This window comes from Rhamphochromis longiceps, linkage group LG1, assembly GCF_057381845.1.
Source record: "Rhamphochromis longiceps isolate RC_006_pf linkage group LG1, R_longiceps_female_GT1.1, whole genome shotgun sequence".
Lineage (NCBI taxonomy): Eukaryota > Metazoa > Chordata > Actinopteri > Cichliformes > Cichlidae > Rhamphochromis > Rhamphochromis longiceps.
Window position 1 is genome coordinate 18770774 of NC_140557.1, and position 20113 is coordinate 18790886.

The 20113-nt window shown below is 42.2% G+C and overlaps 1 protein-coding gene across 1 annotated transcript; it reads right to left on the reverse strand.

Moving 5' to 3' along the window:
- Positions 1–1618: 1618 nt before the first annotated feature.
- LOC146678580 (stereocilin) lies at positions 1619–18674 on the reverse strand. Its single transcript, XM_085411104.1, has 29 exons — positions 18532–18674; positions 17302–18438; positions 16804–16828; positions 16123–16693; positions 14104–14982; positions 13962–14024; positions 13751–13876; positions 13262–13428; positions 12995–13181; positions 12653–12768; positions 11251–11383; positions 10977–11159; positions 10576–10614; positions 10319–10495; positions 9998–10147; positions 8538–8596; positions 8257–8380; positions 8091–8173; positions 7848–7983; positions 7180–7382; positions 5332–5422; positions 5053–5224; positions 4747–4916; positions 4283–4438; positions 3658–3800; positions 3060–3208; positions 2720–2817; positions 1890–2037; positions 1619–1744 (listed from the first exon to the last, which is right to left on the reverse strand). The coding sequence occupies exons 1-29, from the start codon at positions 18629–18631 to the stop codon at positions 1656–1658; spliced, it is 5874 nt and encodes a 1957-aa protein (XP_085267230.1). The 5' UTR covers positions 18632–18674; the 3' UTR covers positions 1619–1655.
- Between the last annotated feature and the right edge of the window lie 1439 nt (positions 18675–20113).

Here is a 20113-nt window from a genome sequence, read left to right on the forward strand (position 1 = left end):
GAAGAGAATCATGGTGGGCAGAGTCTGCAGGCTTCATCTCTGTCGTGGTCCCTGTGGTTTCCACTTCTTGTGCCTTCTGTGTTCCACTTTCTTTGTTATCATGTTTTCTTTCAGTCTTAATTCTCAGCGTTAGCTATTACCTATTTGTGGTGACAGCCTCTTTTACTTTGAAAGTTAGTTTTTTCATGTGTCTTGTTTTTTTGGCTTTGTTTCCTGTTTTTTCAACTGAAAAGGCATATAGACATGATCAAAGTGAAGTTGAAACTGAACATCAGAATTGAGAAGAAAGCTTTGAATGTGGCGTGGTTGTTGGTGTCAGACAGGGTCGTCCGAGTATTTCAGAAACTGCTGATCTACTGGAATTTTTCCCACACACAAAATATCCAGCAGATCAGCAGTTCTTTGGGTGAAAAGGCCTTGTTGATGTAAGAGGTCAGAGGTCAGACTGCTTTGAGTTGATAGGAAGGCAACAGTAAAGCTTGATTTTGACTTCTGTGTGAAATCTACGCCCTAATTTATGTAGTAACCGAAAAACTCCTTTTACCCCTGCGCGCAACCTTCCACGCCATTCAGACTGTTGTGGAATGCCTTGACCCGACGTGTAGTTACATTTCTCAGGAGGTGCACGTCAGGTTACATAGAAGGTTGCGGTGTAGGGTTAAAATGAAGTTGCGGTTATGGCCTAAGTTATGACGTAGATCTGATGCGGAAGTATAATCCATGTGTAACTCAAATGAGTGCAGAAGAGCACACATTGGTTTCAGCAGCAGAAGACCACACCACATGCCAATCCTGTCAGCTAAGATGCGAAAACTAAGACTGCAAATGTACACCGGCTCACTGAAACTAGACAATAGAAGATGTGAAAAACATTGCCTGGTACAATGAGTACTGATTTCTGCTGCATTATTCAGATGGTAGGGTAAGAATTTGGAGTAAATAGCATGAACGCATTGAACGAATCTGCCTTGTGTCAACTGTTCAGGCTGCTGGTGACGCGGTAATGGTGTGGTGAAAATTTTCTTGGCTCACTTTAGGTTCCATAGTTCTAGCTGAGCATTGTGTAAACACCACAGGCTTACCCCTTTATGACTGCAGTTTATCCATCGTCTAATGGCTGCTTTGGGCCATGTCACAAAGCTCAAATCATCTCAAAGTGCTTTCTTGAACATGGCAAGAGTTCACTGTACTCAAATGGCCTCCACAGTGACCAGATCTCTATTCAGTAGAGCACATTTAGGATGTGATGAAACAGGAGATTCAGATCATGGATGTGCAACCAACAGATTTGCAGCAAGTCCAACCCAGTAGCAGCATACAGAGCCTAATAAATTGTCTGATGAGTGTATAGACCACGGTGTATTAATGAAATATCTCAAATTTCTGAAAGTCTTATCCTCTGTCAAACATTAATTATTGCAGCGAGATTGTTCTAACAAAAGAACATTACAGACAAAACACCTACATAAACTCATTTATATTCTGCCAAGCTGACAACCCGCATAAGAGAGAAACATGTGCAGCCAAGCACAATCAAGAGCAATGCAAGTTAAAGGAATAGCACGCAGACGAAACAGAACAGTTCAAATTATTTATTTGAAGTACAAATATGATGATACCAGGTCAAAGGGACAATTAAATGTTCTTCCAGTCTTTTAAATAAGTTGCCACAAGAAGAGGTGCAAAGCCAGTGAGCATAAAGTGAAGATGTCTTTGTTCAGGGCTGCTGGAGCCAAGTTTCTTCCTGTGGAAGAAGGAGAACAGAATACATCATGAACAAAAACACAAATCTTATTCAGTGCTTATCAGAAACAAGTATCATGCAGAGTGGCTTTAACAGACTAAATATGGGGGAGGTTATCAGTTGTATTGTTTCTAAAGACACCCACCTCTCAGCTCCAGCAGAACATCTCCTTCGTATTGAGCTAATCCAACAGCATGTCTCTGTTCCTTGTCCAGCTCTGCCCACTGCTCCTCAGTGACAGCCCACGCCTGCTCCACACTCAACCATGACAACTGAACTGCACTAAACACCACCTGTCAGGCGCACACCCAACACAAAAAAATATATATTTTTCATTTCCAGGAATGCAGACATTACATGGCATCAGGTTTTCTTTGATTTGACATTTCTCAGTTATTTCCAGAGTTGCACATTTTTATGGCGAGTTCAGTAATTTGTATATAAATAAAATGTTATATTATGTGTATTACAGCAAAAAAAAACTATCCTGTTCTGTTTATCTGTCCAATTAAAAATCACAGACAAACCCTTTTGAGGCCCACTGTAATTTAGTGCATTATTTATGATATTTACTTATTTAATATTCATTTGATGAAAATCACAAGCTTAAAAAAATGTTTTTCATCATTTTCAAAAAGATAAAAGAGAATGACTGAATATGTAGTCATGTGAAAAAGAGAGAGCTCTTGGCTATGCATGTCCTTAAAATGATTGTCTCAGATACATAGATGTCTCCAGCTGTAAGCAAGGAAATCACTGCCCACCTGCTCTGCAGACCTTCTGTTTGCAGAGGGCACTCAATCAGAAGAGAGCTGACTTAAAGGGAAATGACCTAAGACTGCTTGCTTCACCAAGGGCCAGAATAAAAAACATAAGGATTATTTTAATCTGTGAATCATGCAAAGCTACTCTACTGGATCTAAGAATAAAATTATGGAGCTAAAAATCGGCTTTAAAACAAGTGATGAAACTCACTGCCATCTTTTTTGGTGATATCAGGGCGATAGCTTCAGGGGTGATTCCCCCCACTTGTTCTTGTAGCAGGGCTGACAGCACCATGTCTGGCAGGCCCGCTGGACATAGAGGGAGAGAGAGAGAGAGGAGCGCTATAGTGAGATAATTAATGTTTCTCATGTCACATCACAGGAGGAGTGTAGAGAAACATTTCCTCTTACTTCCGAGCCTGTACCCTCAGGGATACTTTTAATTGTACCTATCCATCCAAGAGCTATCATTTCCTCTTTAAAAAGAAACAATTTTTAAAAAAGTTAATCAAAAAGAGTTTACACCCAAGGGATATTATGCTCTACTATACCTGCCAACGTCCCAATTTCAGTGAAAACTTCTGGTCCCCAAGTATTAACTGGACCAAAGGCCTGTGGTCTGGACAAACAGCTTGTCAATGCCTCCATCTGCTGCTCTGTGCATGGCAGGGATGTCTCCCGCAGGAACACAACAGCCATACTGCAGTTTGGGGGGAAAGATTCAAGATTTTATTCCTCCTCTGAGGATAGAAAACGTTTTCACTGGCTTTGTTTTGCTCAGAATCGTGCTCCCGCCTGCTGTTGGTTAGCATCTGCTAGCAGGTTCATGTGATATCAGCTCTTTTATTCATAAAACCACAGCAGATAGTTTTGTTTTGCAGCAGGAGGGAGTTTCATTATGAGCTATTACTTTGACAGATTGTGAGAGTAGCATTATTTGACAGATATTTTTTTCCCCCATCATGTCAAACTAAGCTGATAGCTATGTTTGACATCTGTCAGTTTGTGATTGTTCCCGTACATATGCTGGATAATTTGTTTATAAAGTTGGATCGCTGTGTTTCCTCCTTCTTGCTTTTACATGTTTCTGTTGTAGCTAGAGCTAGAGCTAAGTGCATGTAGTGTGGGTAAGCAATTTATATCACTGACCTGAAGTTGTAGGGGCTCAGTTTTTTTATCTCAGAGGGATGCAGACCACAGATCAGATGGCCAAACGCTGCCAGATCAACAACTGTTAACTGCTCCACTTTAAGTTTGCGTTTCCGCAGCACATTCAAAATCACTGCTCTCATCTGAAAAGTCAGACAGAAACCACAAATTTTCATATTAACACACTCAAGTTTTGATTCTGCAACTTATTTTCATAAATTTGGGGGTCAAATTCAAAGGAAAAGCCTTCAACAATGCAGTCAGTGAATCTTATGCACTGGGTATGCTGACATGGTCTGCATACCCATGGTCTGAGTGACTATCTTTATCCCATAATGAAATAAATGATCCTGGTGGCAGACACTAAATCATTTGAAGACTTTGCAAAAGACATGAATCGGGCAATAGAGCCCAGAGTCTCTACATCTGAACCCATTTGCATCCCTATGGGAGATTTGGACTTTATTTTCAAACTTCAAAACACAGAAGAACCCGGTTCAAACCCTTCTTTAAAACTTCACATGCTTATAGATTCAGTGCCAACAGTTTAGGCTGGTTTTACTTTAATTTGTCACCCATCTGTTTTAGAGAATAAATTAATAAATAATTTTTTAAAATAGCTCACCTTTTTAGGGCTCCAGTCTGTCAGTGTGCCCAGATGTGCCAAAACACCTGGATTAGAGAGTTTAGTGTCTTGCAGGTCCTTCTCTCGCATTTCAGTCACCAGTGAGCCCAGCTCCAGCACCTGATCTTCACTCAGCTCTCTGACTGGACTCAACAACTGGATTGAATGGGGTTTTTTTTAGCTAAGACACAACAGTCTATTTTTTTTTCTCTATATCTCACAATTATTTTAATTCTTTAGCACCTCTTATAGATTTTTGATCACACTTTTGGAACATATATTGCTACCACTTTTGTTTTAGATCCACCTCATGGGGTCAAAATCTAAACATGAAGGAGAGACAGAAGAGCCCCGCTCTGACAGACCCTGAAGCAATCTTAAGGGATGATATATACAGAGAAATATAAAGAGGAGGACAATTTGAGTGCTGTGGGGGATGGTCCTGTAAGTGGAGTTTAACTGACCTGTCTGAGTTTCACCCACAGTGACCGGCGCTGCTCTGAGCTCAGCAAAGAATCCTGACCAAACACCTCTACGCACTGTTTCAGCTCCTCCTGTGACATTCGGCTGAGCTGAGTGGATGTCCAAGCTGAAGGATATGTCCCTCTAATGTCTGCACAGCTTGGAACCGGCACTGCTCAAGAAAGAAAAAACCCACACATGCGGATTCAGTGAAAAGATGCTAAAAGGTGGCATTTATATGTTCTGGTTAACAGAGCTATGTAAAATGCGTTAAACAGAGCATGCACTTAAAGAAACATTTACTGAACTTTTTGCCCTCCGACTCCGTGCTTTCACAATGCCCCGAATGAGGCTCTGAGTCTGCTGTCTCTGGCGATGCTGGTCAATACACTGGGTAATGCACACGCCACCAGTAATGCTGTCTTCCCAGCGCCTTTGACCCACCAGGACCTGCTCCACAGTGTCTTTATTCAGCACTGACTGTACAGCAGAAACCCTTATTATGAATTCCTGCAGGTCAAAATCTCTCCAAGAAAGCCAGTGAAAGTAAAATAAATGTAGTTATTTGAATGATTTTTGCTGCTTACCAGTGGAATGGAGTTAATCTGCTTCGTTGAGAGAGCAAACACCAGTCGACCCAAATGTTCTACATCTCCAATTTGCCACTTGGATGGCTCTCTGGAAAACAAGAATAGGTATTCATTACTGCTGCTTAAAGTGGGAAATCTCTTATTATCCTGGGTTGTGGAGCCGGGGTTTTATTAGTTCTTTGAAATTTAGGAGTTGTGTTTATTGTCTGGGATTTGATTTATATTCTTTTTTTAGCGTTTCGGGGTCTTAGTGATGTTTATCAAGTAAGTCTGTAAGTCTGTTCCTCTCATGTTCTGAGTATGTGTTCTGTTAGTATGTTTTGTTTGCTTAATGTTCCTGTCTCTGCATCCACAGAGGTTCAGTTATTATTTCTTACTTCCTGTTTTATTTTGTAAGTCGCTCTCTCCCTGCACTTTAATCATAATTAGTTTCATCTACATGTTGTTTCTCCAGCTGTGACTCTAGCCCTCAGTGTGTGTTTGAGTATATATAGTCCTGTCATTCCTTGGTTCTTCGTCTCAGTGTCTTTTTAACCAGTTATCAAGCCCTGTGTGATTCTCTTTGTGCCTTTGTGGATTTTGTATTGCTGTGTGGGACTTCTACACCCAGCCTCATTAAACGACTGACAGTTGTTAAATCTTGCTCGTCTCCTGAGTTTACATTTGGGTCCTAATCCTCCGAATTGTGACAATCCACGTGTTAGTGCAGGAGCAGTGCTGGGATTTCCCAAATGGGCTTGTATTTTACACCATTATTCTACTCTCCACAAATGGATGTGGATTGTGTCTGAAAGACAAAGTTTGCAGGTCAGTGTAAGACGATTAGTATATTTTACTGTATTTTGGACCAAGAAGCTTTGTTTTGCAAATTGTTAAAAGTTGAGGCCACATAATGAGACCACTCATTTCATTTCACTCGGAATAATCCTCAGCTTGACAGACTGCAGACTGTATTTAACCATTAGTTATTATCTGTCTCTGTTTCTCTTCCACAGTGTCTTTTGTCTTGTCCCCCTCCCCTGCCCCCCAGCTATGTGTAACAGATGGCTGCACCTCCCTGAACCTGGTTCTGCTGGAGGTGTCTTCCTGTTAAAAGGGAGTTTTTCCTTCCCGCTGTCACCATGCGCTTGCTTAGAGGGCGTCGTCTCTGTATTAATGTAGGGTCGCTATAACACCACTTCAGGCGACTCTCGTTGTGATTTAGTGCTCTATGAACGAAACTGAATTGAATTGGAGGTGGTATTTTGTAACAGGTTATTATTGTATGTACTGGTTTCAGGGTCACTTGAGATCAGTTGGGGCTAAAATGTACAAAAATGATTCAGACAACCAAGCTGGTGCATTATTTGTGTGTGAAATATCCGATTTGCTACAGCACTGGGCAGCAGCACTATTGCGGTCCAGATTGAACTATCACATAAATTGTCTGTACGATATCTGTCTGTATGATGTACAGACAGATATTTATGAGACTAGTGCCCAGTTACTTGCGATAGGTTAGGAGAAGAGAAAAGATGGAGTGAAACTAAAAGAGAGTGTGCTGATCCTGCAGTCGTGACCTTTATGTCAGTATATTTCAACTTATAAAAGATATGATAAATTTAAAAAATGATGTGGTGGGCTTGATTTCTTTACATATATTTTTACAGGCTTACATTTCATGACTTCCACAGTGCTGTTTGATATATTTTCGATTTAAGTTTTTCATGGTGTGACCTTTTTTTTCTAATTAATTCATTTTTCGGTGCTTATGCTGCTTGTTTGTGTAAATCCAAAATAATAATAATAACAATATTTAAATTCTTATCTTGAGGTGTTAAAACTCCTACACATGTGTTGCTTTACCCAAACAGTTCTTTCTGGGTGAGCAGAGCACTGATATCCCTCAGAGCCTCTTTAGGAAGGCAGAAATTTCTCATCTCCTCCAGCCGCAGAGCCACCGCTCGTCTGTCCACCAGAGCCAAACTGTCCCTGTCTAAGAAAGGCAGCAAAGGTCCGAGGGTATCCAGAGCGGTGCCATCAATCTGCCCCTCAGACAGAGAAGAGCCCTGCGGAGCACGACATACAGAGAGAGACGTCCCGGATTACCAGGATTTCACACTGAAATGACTTCACTTGTGTGAAAAGCTGCTGAGAGGATAAAGGCGGGTTATGTTCTGAAGCACTTTCTCCATCTGTTTTTCTCTAAATACTACAACCGCCTGCTTGAAAAGCCTGAACACACAAATGTTCTTTCTGCAAAATTAATGAGTTAAAACAAATCAAATACACGACACACAAACACTAACTGAAGCCCTGATTTAACTCATCGAGAAAATGCTCTTCTTCTTTTCGGTTTGCTCTGAATTCTCATTATAATGGTTTAGAATTTTATTACTTTGGGAATTTGCAGAATTTGGTATTTGAGCTTGATAAAGTTTACTTCCTACAGCAACAGAGAGTCTAAAATGTGCTAAAACATGTGTTAACTTGTGCCCATCTTGCATGATAAGCTGTTATTTTGGGTGTTTTACCAGCTCAGTTAAGGCCTTCTCGGCTAAATTGGTCTGTTTATAATGTGGCAGTCTGAGAAAATCAGCAAACTGTGCTTGAATGTGGTCCAAAATGGCTCTGAGGGATGTATTAGAGAGTCTCTCTATCATGGTCACCCTGGAAAAGAGCAGAGCATGGGTGTAAATGCAGTCACCCAAGAGAAACAGTAAAACATTTATTCAGAAAAAAAGAGTAAAATACAAATATAAGGAGGTGATATTTACGGCAATGTTGCAGAAAACGCAGAACTCAAAATATTGAGGTCGAGTTTAGGTTGTCTTCTCAGTTCCTCTATGATACATTTTCGCTGGTGGCATATCTGAACTTGTTAGTACAGGGAAAAAATGCATTTTCATGGAAACATAAATTTTTATGGCTCACATTCCTCACCAGAGCAGGTCTTGTGCCTCCAGGCAGCTCACTAACAAACTGAAGCAGCTCTACAAAATCTGTATCATTGGTCCAGAGCTTCAGAAAGTCACAGCTCATTCCACCAGCGATATGACCCAGATCTCTATGAGTGAGAAAGAAGTCATTATTTAGACTGTCTTCTAAGCGGATGTCTGACTGAAAATGAAACTTCAGATGTTTCTGTTGTGTTTTTATTTTAGCTTGCAATCAAAATATTAAATGAATTATTAAATCAGTGCTTTGGCTGGGGTGAAACCTACCTCACTGACTTGCTGGTAATGTTTAGAAATTCATGGATCTTACTGAATAGAAACTGAGTCTGTAAAGAAAAGGAACAGCATGAGTCAGCATTTTGACTGTGCGTTTCTTTAAAATCAAGAAAGAAACTCAAACCAGTTTCCAGATATTACAATAAGGCAAGTTTTTTTAGCCCCAACAGGAAAATAAAAATCAATTCCCTAAACGGTGATGAACAATTGGTCCCTTATATACTTTAGTATTGCCATTTGTACACATAACATAATTTATGGACATCTATAGTTTGACTTCTTTACATGTGTGAATTGGATGGGTTGTTACAGACGTTTGCTGAAAATGTCACATCAATAGAACCTCTAGAAATATACTTAGAAAATTGGTGTTCAATTTTTATTTTAGCCACTCTATATGCACACACACTGGTTGGAGGATATTTATCAGCAGACGCTGGTTAACCAGAGATATCATCTGTATATTGTACAATATGAAAATCATATTGCAGGTTAGTTCAGAAATAGTGTCATCACGTTGTTTAACCAGAAACGTGACTTCAGCTCAGTTGCCATTCTATCCTTTTTTTTCCATGTAGCACGTCATAATAGAAGGAGACTGTATATGACACTCAGTCCTTCACGATAGTTTCCTCCTTCATGTGAGACTGACTAATATGAGCACAGATGCTCTGCCTCCTGTTGATGGTATTTTTCTCCACTACAGCTAAGGGCAACTGTAAACATGGCAAAGTAAAAGAGAAATTATGCTACCAGCTTAGAGGAAATGTGAATTGGAGCAAACAGCCAGCAGTATGTGTAGAACAGTCAAGATTTTATCACTGTAGATTCACTTTAATCTGTAGAGTGATCCTCATAATAAACCAGCATAAACAACCACACTCTGCTGGCATCAGCCCCAGAAATCATAAATGTCTCTATACTATATATATGCAGCAGTATTGGTTTTAGGTGAAATTTAAGATCACTTTGACAAGTGTTTAATTCATAATGCTCATATAAACATTTAGTACTGTTTTTAAGAGGAAATTTAAGGTTTAACACTGACCCAATGATCAGTCCAATTACTGCACATATCAGGGAAGATAATGAGAGAAAAGGAACTTCATTTGTTTGACTGAAGTCTTGTTGGGCTGAGAATAGGTGGTGAAAGCAGGCTAAAACAATTTTGGCTGTGACAAAACCCCTTTAAGGTAGCCAATTATTAATTCATGCTGTACTCCTCCACATCATTGTACAACATCCAAACTAATTAGCTTGATGGCAGCTGATGTGAATGGAGTATTAATATCCTGAAAGGGCCTCCTGAAGCATATCCTATGAGTTGCAGATTAATGGGGGCGAAAACTGAAGCTGCTAACAGTTTCTTCTTTTGTAAAAGAGCTATTGTTGTTATATGAATGTGATGTTAAACAGCACGCAAAAAAAGGGATTAAAGTAAAAGGGTGCACCTGGTGTGGCGACCAGTCTATGTCCCTGTACACGCTGATGCTTCTTGAAATGATTTCAGCACTCATGGTCTGCATCAGCTCCCTCAGAGGGACAAATGGTAAAAGACAGTTTAGCTGCAGAGTGGTGTTCCTTGTGTCTCTGTGCAGAGCCTGCTGAAACAGAACCACAATAAGAAATGTGAATTTATGCTTTATTGAATCTAATTTGTCACAACCTGCTCAAATGTCTTTTTTACTCAATGCGGCACCAGAGGGGAAATAATAAACCATAAGATTTGAAAAGTGAGAAGAAGCAGAGGAGAAGAAACAAAGCTCCGTCACCTCCTGCATTGCATTGTATAGCATGGCTCTATGGCCAGGCTTAAGCTCAGTTAGCAATGTTCTCCAGCACTGGCAGTGGACAGCTTCACTGATCTCAGCCCACTGGAGGTCTCTGAGCACAGCAGGGGAGAGACCGGAGTGTAACGGCTTCAGTCGGCACAGGTTTTCCATGGTGAGCTGGCGGGAGGAGAAAAACTCAGAGGTGAGAGTGCAGCTGGACGGAATTCAGCACAAATATTTTTAAAATTTTCACTTACGTTGGTGTCCTTCAAAATCTTGGATAACATTTTAAATGCCTGCAAAGAGCATTAAAAAATAAGTCTGCCAACAAGACACCCACATTTTAAGAAAGTTCACACAGGACACATATTTCATCTCTGTTTATTCCCTGCTTTTCATTAGTTATATGCAAATTAATAGTAGACTTACATTTATGCCAAAAATCCCTGGCATTACATATTTCAGTAAAGGTTAGCATTTCATTTCTCTGAAAAGGGGGGGTCCACTGCTACACGCTTCACATCACCTTATAAAAACAACTAGAAGTTGTCCTGACAAATCGGAAACTTTGTCGAAATGCAACTCAAATTTATACATTTACAGTGACACTTGGGGAGGAAGAAGATAAGCATGACAAGAGAAATAATTCCCTGCTGACCTGTGCTGGGGAATATGTGTGTAATCCTGGCTGTGACAGGACTTCCAGCAGTTGATCTGAGGGGAGTGACAGCAGAAAAGAAGCTCCCAACTGGGGAAGCAGACCACTGAGAGCAGACAGCTCCAGAGGAGCCATGCTGCTGACATTCAGGGTCTGAACTGCTGGTATTAACCAAGAAGACAGCTATTCATAAGACACAGTGAAACAGAGTTAGTCAGACATGCCATGAAAACATACTTGAGACTGTAACCTGAAGTTGTCCCATGCCCCTCACCCTGCCACCGGCACTGACAAAGCCCTTGGATATGCACTGAGACAGCTGCTGCCAGAGAGCAGAGGCTACAGCAGAGTCCTGAAGATATGAGCCCAAGTCGGATGGATCCATGTAGCACGCAAGGACTCCTAATCTGCAAAAGGCACTCATTCACTTTTCTGATCACTTGATTTAACATTAAGTTCAATGGCATAATGCTTTTTGTAATAGACTTCAAAATGAAGGGTTCAATTATGAAATAAATCACAGCTAAATACAGAGATCCTTACAGAATGAATAAACTACAGCACAATAAAGATAACATATGTTGCATTGCGTCTGATTAAAATGAGATTCACTATTGTTATTAATCATCATCAGCTTGACTTTCTGGGAAAAAAGAAAATTGCTGTGGGCCCTCTAAGCTACAACTATGGACCCCAGATTCATGTTAACTTCCTTTGCAAAAACAATACCAAAGAAATATTATTGTGCAAAAGTCTTTAAACATACCTAATTTCTTTACAGTTGGCACAGGAAATTGGAAATAGGGGCATCAGTTTATTTAAGCATGCTTCAGTCATGTTGACTGCTTCAGTCTGGGGAGGCCAATCCATGACTGATAGTGATCCATTGTGTGTGTTTTTTTCCATTTGCTTTTACTGAACTAACAGTGTGTATGGGATTGTTGTCATTCTGGAAAAAAAAATAACAATAACATTTAAAAATGCCAATCAGATGCTTTCTATATGCTATTTGATGGTGGATAAAAATTAGATGTTAGTTTTTATATTTCCATCAGTTTTGACAGGATCTTCATCACCACTGGCTGGAACGCAGCCCAAACCATGACAGAGCCTCCACCGTGTTTTACAGATGGCTTCAGACTATCTCTCCTAACCTCCTCTGTACATAGTGATGAGGATTTCAACATGTTGCCACTCATTTTCAGTCCAGTCCTTGAGGCATACCTCTGCCTTTTCTCCCTTTTTCCCTTTTCTTAAGAATGGCAGTCACCCTTCCACTGAGTCTAATTCTGATGAGGTTTCGGTGAACAGCAGACGGATCAGCTGACGGACCATGCTTGTCAAACTGTATTATCTTTTGTTTTCTTCAAAGATTCAACTACAAAATGGGAATAAATTATATGTTTTTGCAGCACCTAAACAGGTATATCTGAGTGACTCACAGGCTGGTGTTAAGTGGTTGATCACATACAGAACTGGTCTGAAAATGAGTGAAAAAGCAGCCAATGTCCAAAGAAAAAGAAAAACTATTGCTCTATTGGTCTAGACTACTCAGAAATTTTGAAAGAAAGTCTGACTCCTCGGAAGCAAAATTTAAAGAAATGGTGGCTCAAGACTTTTGCACAATACTCTAGACATGGATAAGTTTGGATAAGTTTAAGGTATCTGGATCCCACCTCATTATGTTGTCACCAGTCACATTTATCTTCCTACTGAAGAGGGTCCGCAGCACATGGCGCCCCCTTACTCCATCCAGACTGCCATTGCCAAGTAACTCCACCAAAGGAGCAAGCTGACCGAGAGGATTACAATGACGAAAAAAGCATGCAGAGTGAAAAGAAAGTTTCATGGTGGTAAAGTAGGTCTTTAATAGTGGCGGTGGAGAACACTTTTCTCTAAAACCTCACATACGTGTTGGTATTGATTGGTGTATGGAAGCATTTATTCATGTAGGTATTCATTAATGAAAAGAGATAAAGTCATGTAAGAATATGTCAATCAGAGAAATGCCCTCAAACCTGCTGTGATGTCAGCTGCTGAAAATGACTGACTGGGAGGTAAGGCAGAAGTGGGAGGATGGAGCTGAGAAAGTATGGTGGCCATGTAGGGACATCACCCACCACGCTAGACTGCAGGAGTCTTTTTACAAAGGCCTTTTTCTGCAGGGACTTCATCCCCGAGCTGTGGTCACGGATGGCTGTCAATCTGAAGAGCATTGCAGAAGCTGTTAGTGTCACATTGAGAAGTTTTACATTAACTATGACCACGTTTGGCCCACAACTCACACGCTGTCATTGACGATGAGGGAGGCTGGGAAGCTCATTATGTCAGAGACAGACATAAAGGGAATGAACTGAGAAAGGTCCACAAACAGCTCTGGGGTCACTCGCGGGAACTTGTGGATGAAAGCTGCTGTCATTGTTTCCATGGCCTGCAACTCTTTTTGAGAGGCCTGACAGAGAAAACAAAACGCCGGACAGGAATGGACGTGGATTCAATTTGGCACTCTTTAACTATGCATGGACCATGACGTGAATCCAAATAAAGCAGAAGCAACACAGTGCAACCTACTGTAATAACCACCAATCAAAAGAAATGCATATGAAAGAAAACACATTACAATTCTTCTCCATCTCCTTACTCTGTGATGAATGGTTTTACTGAGTGAAATCAACAAGGGCTCATTTATGTGTATTTATCCAGCTAATTAGCTTCTTACACAGAGGAAGCTTTAGTAATAAACATATTTAAGTACAAAAAGTTGAAGAACAAACCTGGCTGGTTTCAACCTGAAGCTGATCCCAGCTTCGATGCATGTGGGAGAGAAATCTCTTGACTGCATCCTTCTCAGCCGACATCACTAGAGTACGAATGCTGTCTCTTGGCATCTGGAGGTACTCCTGGTGGGCGATTCAGTTGAATGTAACTCTCAGTGTGTCTATGTGTGAGGTGTTATATGTGGGTAAATCTGCACACGCTCAGTACCTGCAGCAGAACCTTGAGAGCAGATGAGTTGTCATCACGCTGGATGAGGTCCCAGAGGACAGGCTGATGTAACAGGAGTAACAGGTTATTTACTTATTGTGTGTCTGTTAAACAAATATGTCTGTTAGTAACTGCATCTTACACTGAAGCAGCTCAGCAGGTCCTCCTTTAGTGTGGCATTCTGCTCTCTGCGTAGGAACACTCCCACAGTGTGGAGAACGCTCGTGGAGGCTTCCGGCCGCAGTGCGGACCAGGATGTGTTGTCGATGAGACTGGAGAGGAGAATAGCCTGACCCAGACCCTGCCTTGCCTCTCTTTCTCCCTCGTCCAGCCCCGAAGAGAGACCCACCATAAAATCTAAGACTCGCAGCACATATCCCAGCGCCACTAAAAAACCCTCACGCTCTCCCATCTCGACCTCACACACGCTCAGCTTGTGCAGGACATCCATCAGCAGTGGTGCCGGGTCCACGCACAGCTGTGATGTGTCAAAGTCATAAGGTGCTGGAAGCATGTCAAAAAACCTCTGGAGGAAGCACTTCCTGTCTTCCTGTTCAGCCAGCAGATCAGCACAGATATCAGCAAACTGAGGGTTTGTTCTTAAAAGCTGATAGTAGAGTGTGGCATTCAGACAAATGTACTCTCTCAGTCCACGTGTCTGCACACAGAGCTCCAGGAGGGTGAAGTTAGTGAAATGTTGCACAGGCCACTCTCTGTACTGACAAGTCTTCAAAGTGGTGTCATCATGGGAGACATTGTGTATTTTGGAACAGTATGCTGCAGCCCACCTCCCCTCTGGCAAGGACTGGTGCGAGTCAGTGCCACACAGAGATGAGATCAGGACTGAGTTGTTGGGTAGAAAGCAGTGTCTGAAAGCCTGAGCACTGAGAGACCTGCCGCCCAACTGAGCCAGACAGTTCTCACTGAGTCCTGTATTCCACATTGACTCATCTGAAAGCTGCACACACAGCTCATCTATGCTCGTCTGGTTAAAAAAATGATAGTCCTTTGTCACTGCAGCCTGAAACAGCACAAAATAAATTAGTCAACCCACAGAATATTCAGTTCTTTATTAAGAATCTTGTTTTGACTTAACTCTGGAAACAAAAGATTTAATTGCACATAAACAACAAATATTAAATGTATTAATTAAACAAACGATATTAACAAAAGTTTGTATTCTAACTGTGAAAACCATTAGGACACCCAACCCCCTAATAGCTAGTGTTACCCCCTTTGTTAGAAATAGCATCAGTGATGCTTCTTGTAGCCGTCCATCAGTCTCTGACATGGTCTGAGGAAGGTTTCCTCCAATCCAGCAGAATTCCTTCAGCTGTGAGATTTTTGAGGAATTATTTGCATGTACAGCCCATTATCCCAGAAGTCCTAGTCTTTGTTCTCTCTGGCCTCTCCCATGCAAGTTAAACATGTGCAGTCTGATTTCTGATTGTAGAGGCATGCATTTTACATCAGAAGTTGCAACAGCCTGAAGACATTGTTTTGGAGACTTCTTTTAGCATCTTGCACTCTGCTCTCGGGGTGAACTTGCTCAGACAGCCAGACCTGTGTCAATGTCCTCCACTTGTAGACTATTTTTGGGAAGGAATCGCTGACCTCAAATTCTTTTGAGATCTTTCCAAATCCCTTCCCAAACTCATAAGCTGCTGCAATCTTCTATCTGAAGACCTGAGACAGCTCTTTTGATCTCATGATAGTGTTCACTCTCACTTCAATGGTCAGGAGCACACCAAACTCAGCGTCTTAGGTTTAAACAGGGCAAGCCTCCTTTAAAATGCTGAGTAAGGATGTTTTAATCATGTGCGACTGATGTGATTCGCCTGTGAGCGAATCCTTGGCCATTTTTAATGTGAATTAATGCAGCGGTGTCCTAACTCAAGTATTGCATTTTACATTAAAATGTGTTTTCTTCAGTTATAATTGTTTCGTTTTATCATTTGAACCTCCCACTATTGTTAAAATGAATATTAAATTTCCATATGACCAAACATGCTTGCAGGCTTTCACAGCATGTCCTAATTTTTTCACATGACTGTATGCTAAGATTAAAAAAAAAGGCAACCAAAACTCAAATTTGTATTCCTTGCTAAGCTGAATTCCAAGAAGACACTTGTGCTCACTCATCTAAAAAGTAATCCATTACCTGATGTGCTCTCTGCAGCCAGAAAGATGAGTTGGCACACACTGTATTGTTAAATTCATGGGCAAAGAACTCGCTGCAGACATGGACCCAGAGGAAGTCCTCCTCTGCAGCAGACAGGTACCAGGCTGCATCAGAGCACGTAGCATGCAGGTCGAGCTCCATCTGATCCATTGCAGGGTTAACTGACCCATTCTCACCTTCAAACAGTTTACAATAGAGGAATACAGTGAAGTTAGAGACGCCGGTCAAGCCTGGGATGGATTCATTACATGCGGCCTCCAGGATTTCTGTAGAGGTGGAGTACTCCATCTCCTTCTGCTGACCGGTGCTCTCTTTAGTCTCTGTTTGTGACTGGCTGTTAAGTGCAGTTAATGGTTCAATGTGAAGCTTTATGTTGGAGGCTTTACGTGCAGCGGGAGTGGCTTTTGGGGTTGACTGAGCTGGTGATTTTGGTGATCTTGGCTCATCTCCTTCAGTGGAAGGGCAGGACAGGAATGGGAGGGAGCTCGGGAGGCCCCGGGAGCTTACACCCAAAGCTTGAGTGTTCCACATCACGTTGTGCCTTATTCCCCTACAAATCCACAGACAGAACAATGTCTGTTTTGTTTTGCTAGATATTTAATGCAAAATATATCAAATTAAATCAAAAACGTAGTCATTTATATTTCTAATATATCTTACCATAAGATGAGCTGTCGTAGGTCGCCTTCAAGAAGACCGATAAGAAAGGAAATATTATTTGGAAATCAAAGTGAATAAGCAGTGGAAAAGCAGCTGGAAGCTTCTGCAGTACACAACCATGGATGATGTAACACTGCAGCTCGGCTAACAATGCCCAACATATAAAGTTACTGACATCAATGGGAGGATTAACAGATGCCCTCACTGGCCAGGATGATTATAGCGTTTTTAAAGCAGTGTCATTCACTGTCACCGTCCTCTCCCTGGGGGGTTTCTCTGGGTTAAAATTGTTTTCTGAACGAGCACTTTTTATGGAAACTACAGGAAGAGGGTGTGTGACCTTATTTAATTATGAAATTATGAAAAGATTCTGATGTTAGTTTGTGTTTAAATGCAAAAAACAAAGATTTCTAACCACATCAGATAAATTTAACTCCTGTTTTTTATTTCTTCTAATTGTGAGAACAACTTTAGACCAAATCTCATATAAATACTCACCAGCGGAGCACCGGCTCCGGGTTTTGGGCTGTGGCATATCCACCAGGCTGCTGACGTCATCAAGCAGCGCCATTGTGACTCTTGATACTTTCTCCCTCAGGTTGCCATAGACAGAACTGCCCACCCTGTGCAGGAGGCCCCTCCTCAGCCCATCCAAACTCTGCACGAGAGCTAAATTTTTCTGTGCCAAATTGCCTCCTCGCTCGCCTCCACCCGAACGTGACAAAGCCTGCAGCAGCAAGCTTTGCATGGAGTTTGCCTCCGTCTCGGTGGCTACCATTTCATCCACGGATGCATTTCCGTACAACCCATTCTGTCTCATGGCCTCAGGGGGCAAGCTGAAGGGCTTTAAACGTCCGAATGCATTCGAGCCCTTGCTGTGTTCAGCAGCTTCCCCTGCTGGGTGCAAACTAACCACAGGCTTCCAGCTGCGTGTTTCTAGGAACTGCAGCAGCTGCTGAAGCCAGCTGACACTAAAGGCACAGTCAGTGCGACCCTTCAGTGCACAGATGAAGCTTTGTAGGCCTGCACTGGCCTGACCGTAGGTCCCGCTGACGAGAGCCTGAAGAGCAGCTTCCAGCACAGCACTCACTGTCCTCCAGTTTTGAGCTATGAAAGTCAAGAAGGGCCTGTGAGACTGACGCTCTGATAGAGTGATGAGGCTCTGCAGCAGGCCTAGGAGCCAGTCCCAGTGTGGGCTACCTCTGAGGGACAGAAACCAGTCCTGCACTCTAACGCTGGGCCGGGGTGGTACCCGGCCGTTCCACTGATTCTGGGCAGCGTTTCCTTCAGACTGCAGGAAATAATGCAGCACTTTCTCCCAAAGCTGCTCCTCGTCTGGCTCTGCCGGCTCCTCCTCCAACTCAGCACCCATCTCCTGAAGGTACATGGAGATGTTGTAGAGGAAGCCAGAGAGACGATGTCTGTTAATTGGCTTGTTTAAAGAAGGCATATTCCTGCTGGGAAGTAGACCAAGCGTTTTTAAGCCCCCCACGATATTCCTCATCCAAGTGGGCACAGACTGATCCTTGGTGTTTGTCTCAGTGGGAGCTCTCTGTGGATTTGCACCACCTCCTTTACTCCACTCTGAAATGATCTCCTTCAGAATGGCGTATTTCTGGTCTTCCTTGCCACCTCCTATAAAATAGCATCAGAGATTGTGTAATAAACAGATAGTAACCAAATACATAAAAAAGTGGATTTGGTAGCATGTTTTGGTGGCCTACTCACCTGTCTTCTCAGGTGCTCCTTGTCTGAGTAAAACAGCACAAACTATGATGCTTGTGAATTTAAGAGCAGCCACCTCCGACCCTTTCATAGCCATCTTCATCTCGTGCCAGCCCACACCGCGACTCGTTGGTGTCACATGTTGCTCTATAGACTGAGTCTGCTATTGATTTCACAAAACCCTCATTGAAATGCTTTTTCATTTTAGGTGATGGGGTTGGACTTAAGGAGTAAAGTGTCTCAGTGGAAAGGGGATATTAAACCTTAATGCCTGGCTACCACATCACCTTACCATCATGGCTGCTAAAACAAGTATCAGTAATGTAATTAAGTCTTACAAATGTTGGGGCTGAAAATTTAAAGGGTCCACATTTTACACTGAATGGATATCTAAAGACTGTTAAACAGGATTCTTATATTCACACTTCAGTACATCCTTAGAATACCAGGATACATCTGTTTCATTAAAACTATGCTTTTGAATGATAATTATACTAAAGACAAAAAGAAGAGAACTTATTTTCTGAACTTACCGCAGTTCCTATGCGTTCATGCCTGTAAGTATCCTCTGAAGTGTTTGTCTAACACCTCCTCACACTGAGCCGCTCTGCACTGACCTCTTCCTGAGTGCCACTCTCTATTTCACCATCGCTTGGACTTTCTCTACCTTTCACTCTCCTTCCCCACCCCTCCCCCCAGTGTCCTCTATCACTCTGTTATTTTAACTATTTGTGGCACCTGTTTTTTTCTTTGTCTCTGGGGTTCAGATTGATGCTTGGATTAGTATTTCATGGTGTTAGTTGTGTGGATTGTTTTTTTGTGTGTGTCTTCATTTGACTGTGCAGATAATGGGCATGGCAAAGTGGTTACTTTGAAATAAGGCATCACATGTCTCAGTCTTGTTGGTCATCACTAGTGCATACCCATGTTTTAGGTGCTCCCAGTATATTTTGAAGCACCTCGAGGCTACAGGAAGGTCACAGCATTCAGCAAGGTGCTCAAAGAACATGAAAATCTGGATCATGTTAATCACACCCAGGATATCTATCCCCTGACTGTCCCATGTCCCCCTGCTGCTTAATTCTCCATTGAGCTGAGACTCATCTTGTGACACAGGGTTTGTTGGGGGTGTAGTCTTACCAGCAGTGCCAGACCAGCAGGACTGTGCAGGCTGTCAGTGTTTGGACACATTTATCCCTCAGTCAGGCAAACTTACAATTGAGCCCTGTGCAAGGGGACGGGAGCAGGCTCCCCAGAGTCAGACCACTGTCTGCAGGCGCTGAAACCCTAGAGGGTTGAGTGAAAGGACCATCCCCTCCCTCCACTTGCTTTAGCTGTATGATACTGTGGCCTGCACCGGGACAATAACTTCCTCCTGTATTATTGATGCAGCGGGGAACAGCGATCACTCAGCGCAGCGGGGCTCGATTCACCACGGGAATAGGCAATGAGAAACTGGATCTGCCACATACGTTCCTCCTCTCTCTGCTGGAAACTCAGTCATGGCGGAGGGAAATCATCTGATGAAAGTTGCAGTTGAGATTGGAATATTTGATTTGAGTCAACTTTTTGACCTCATATTCCT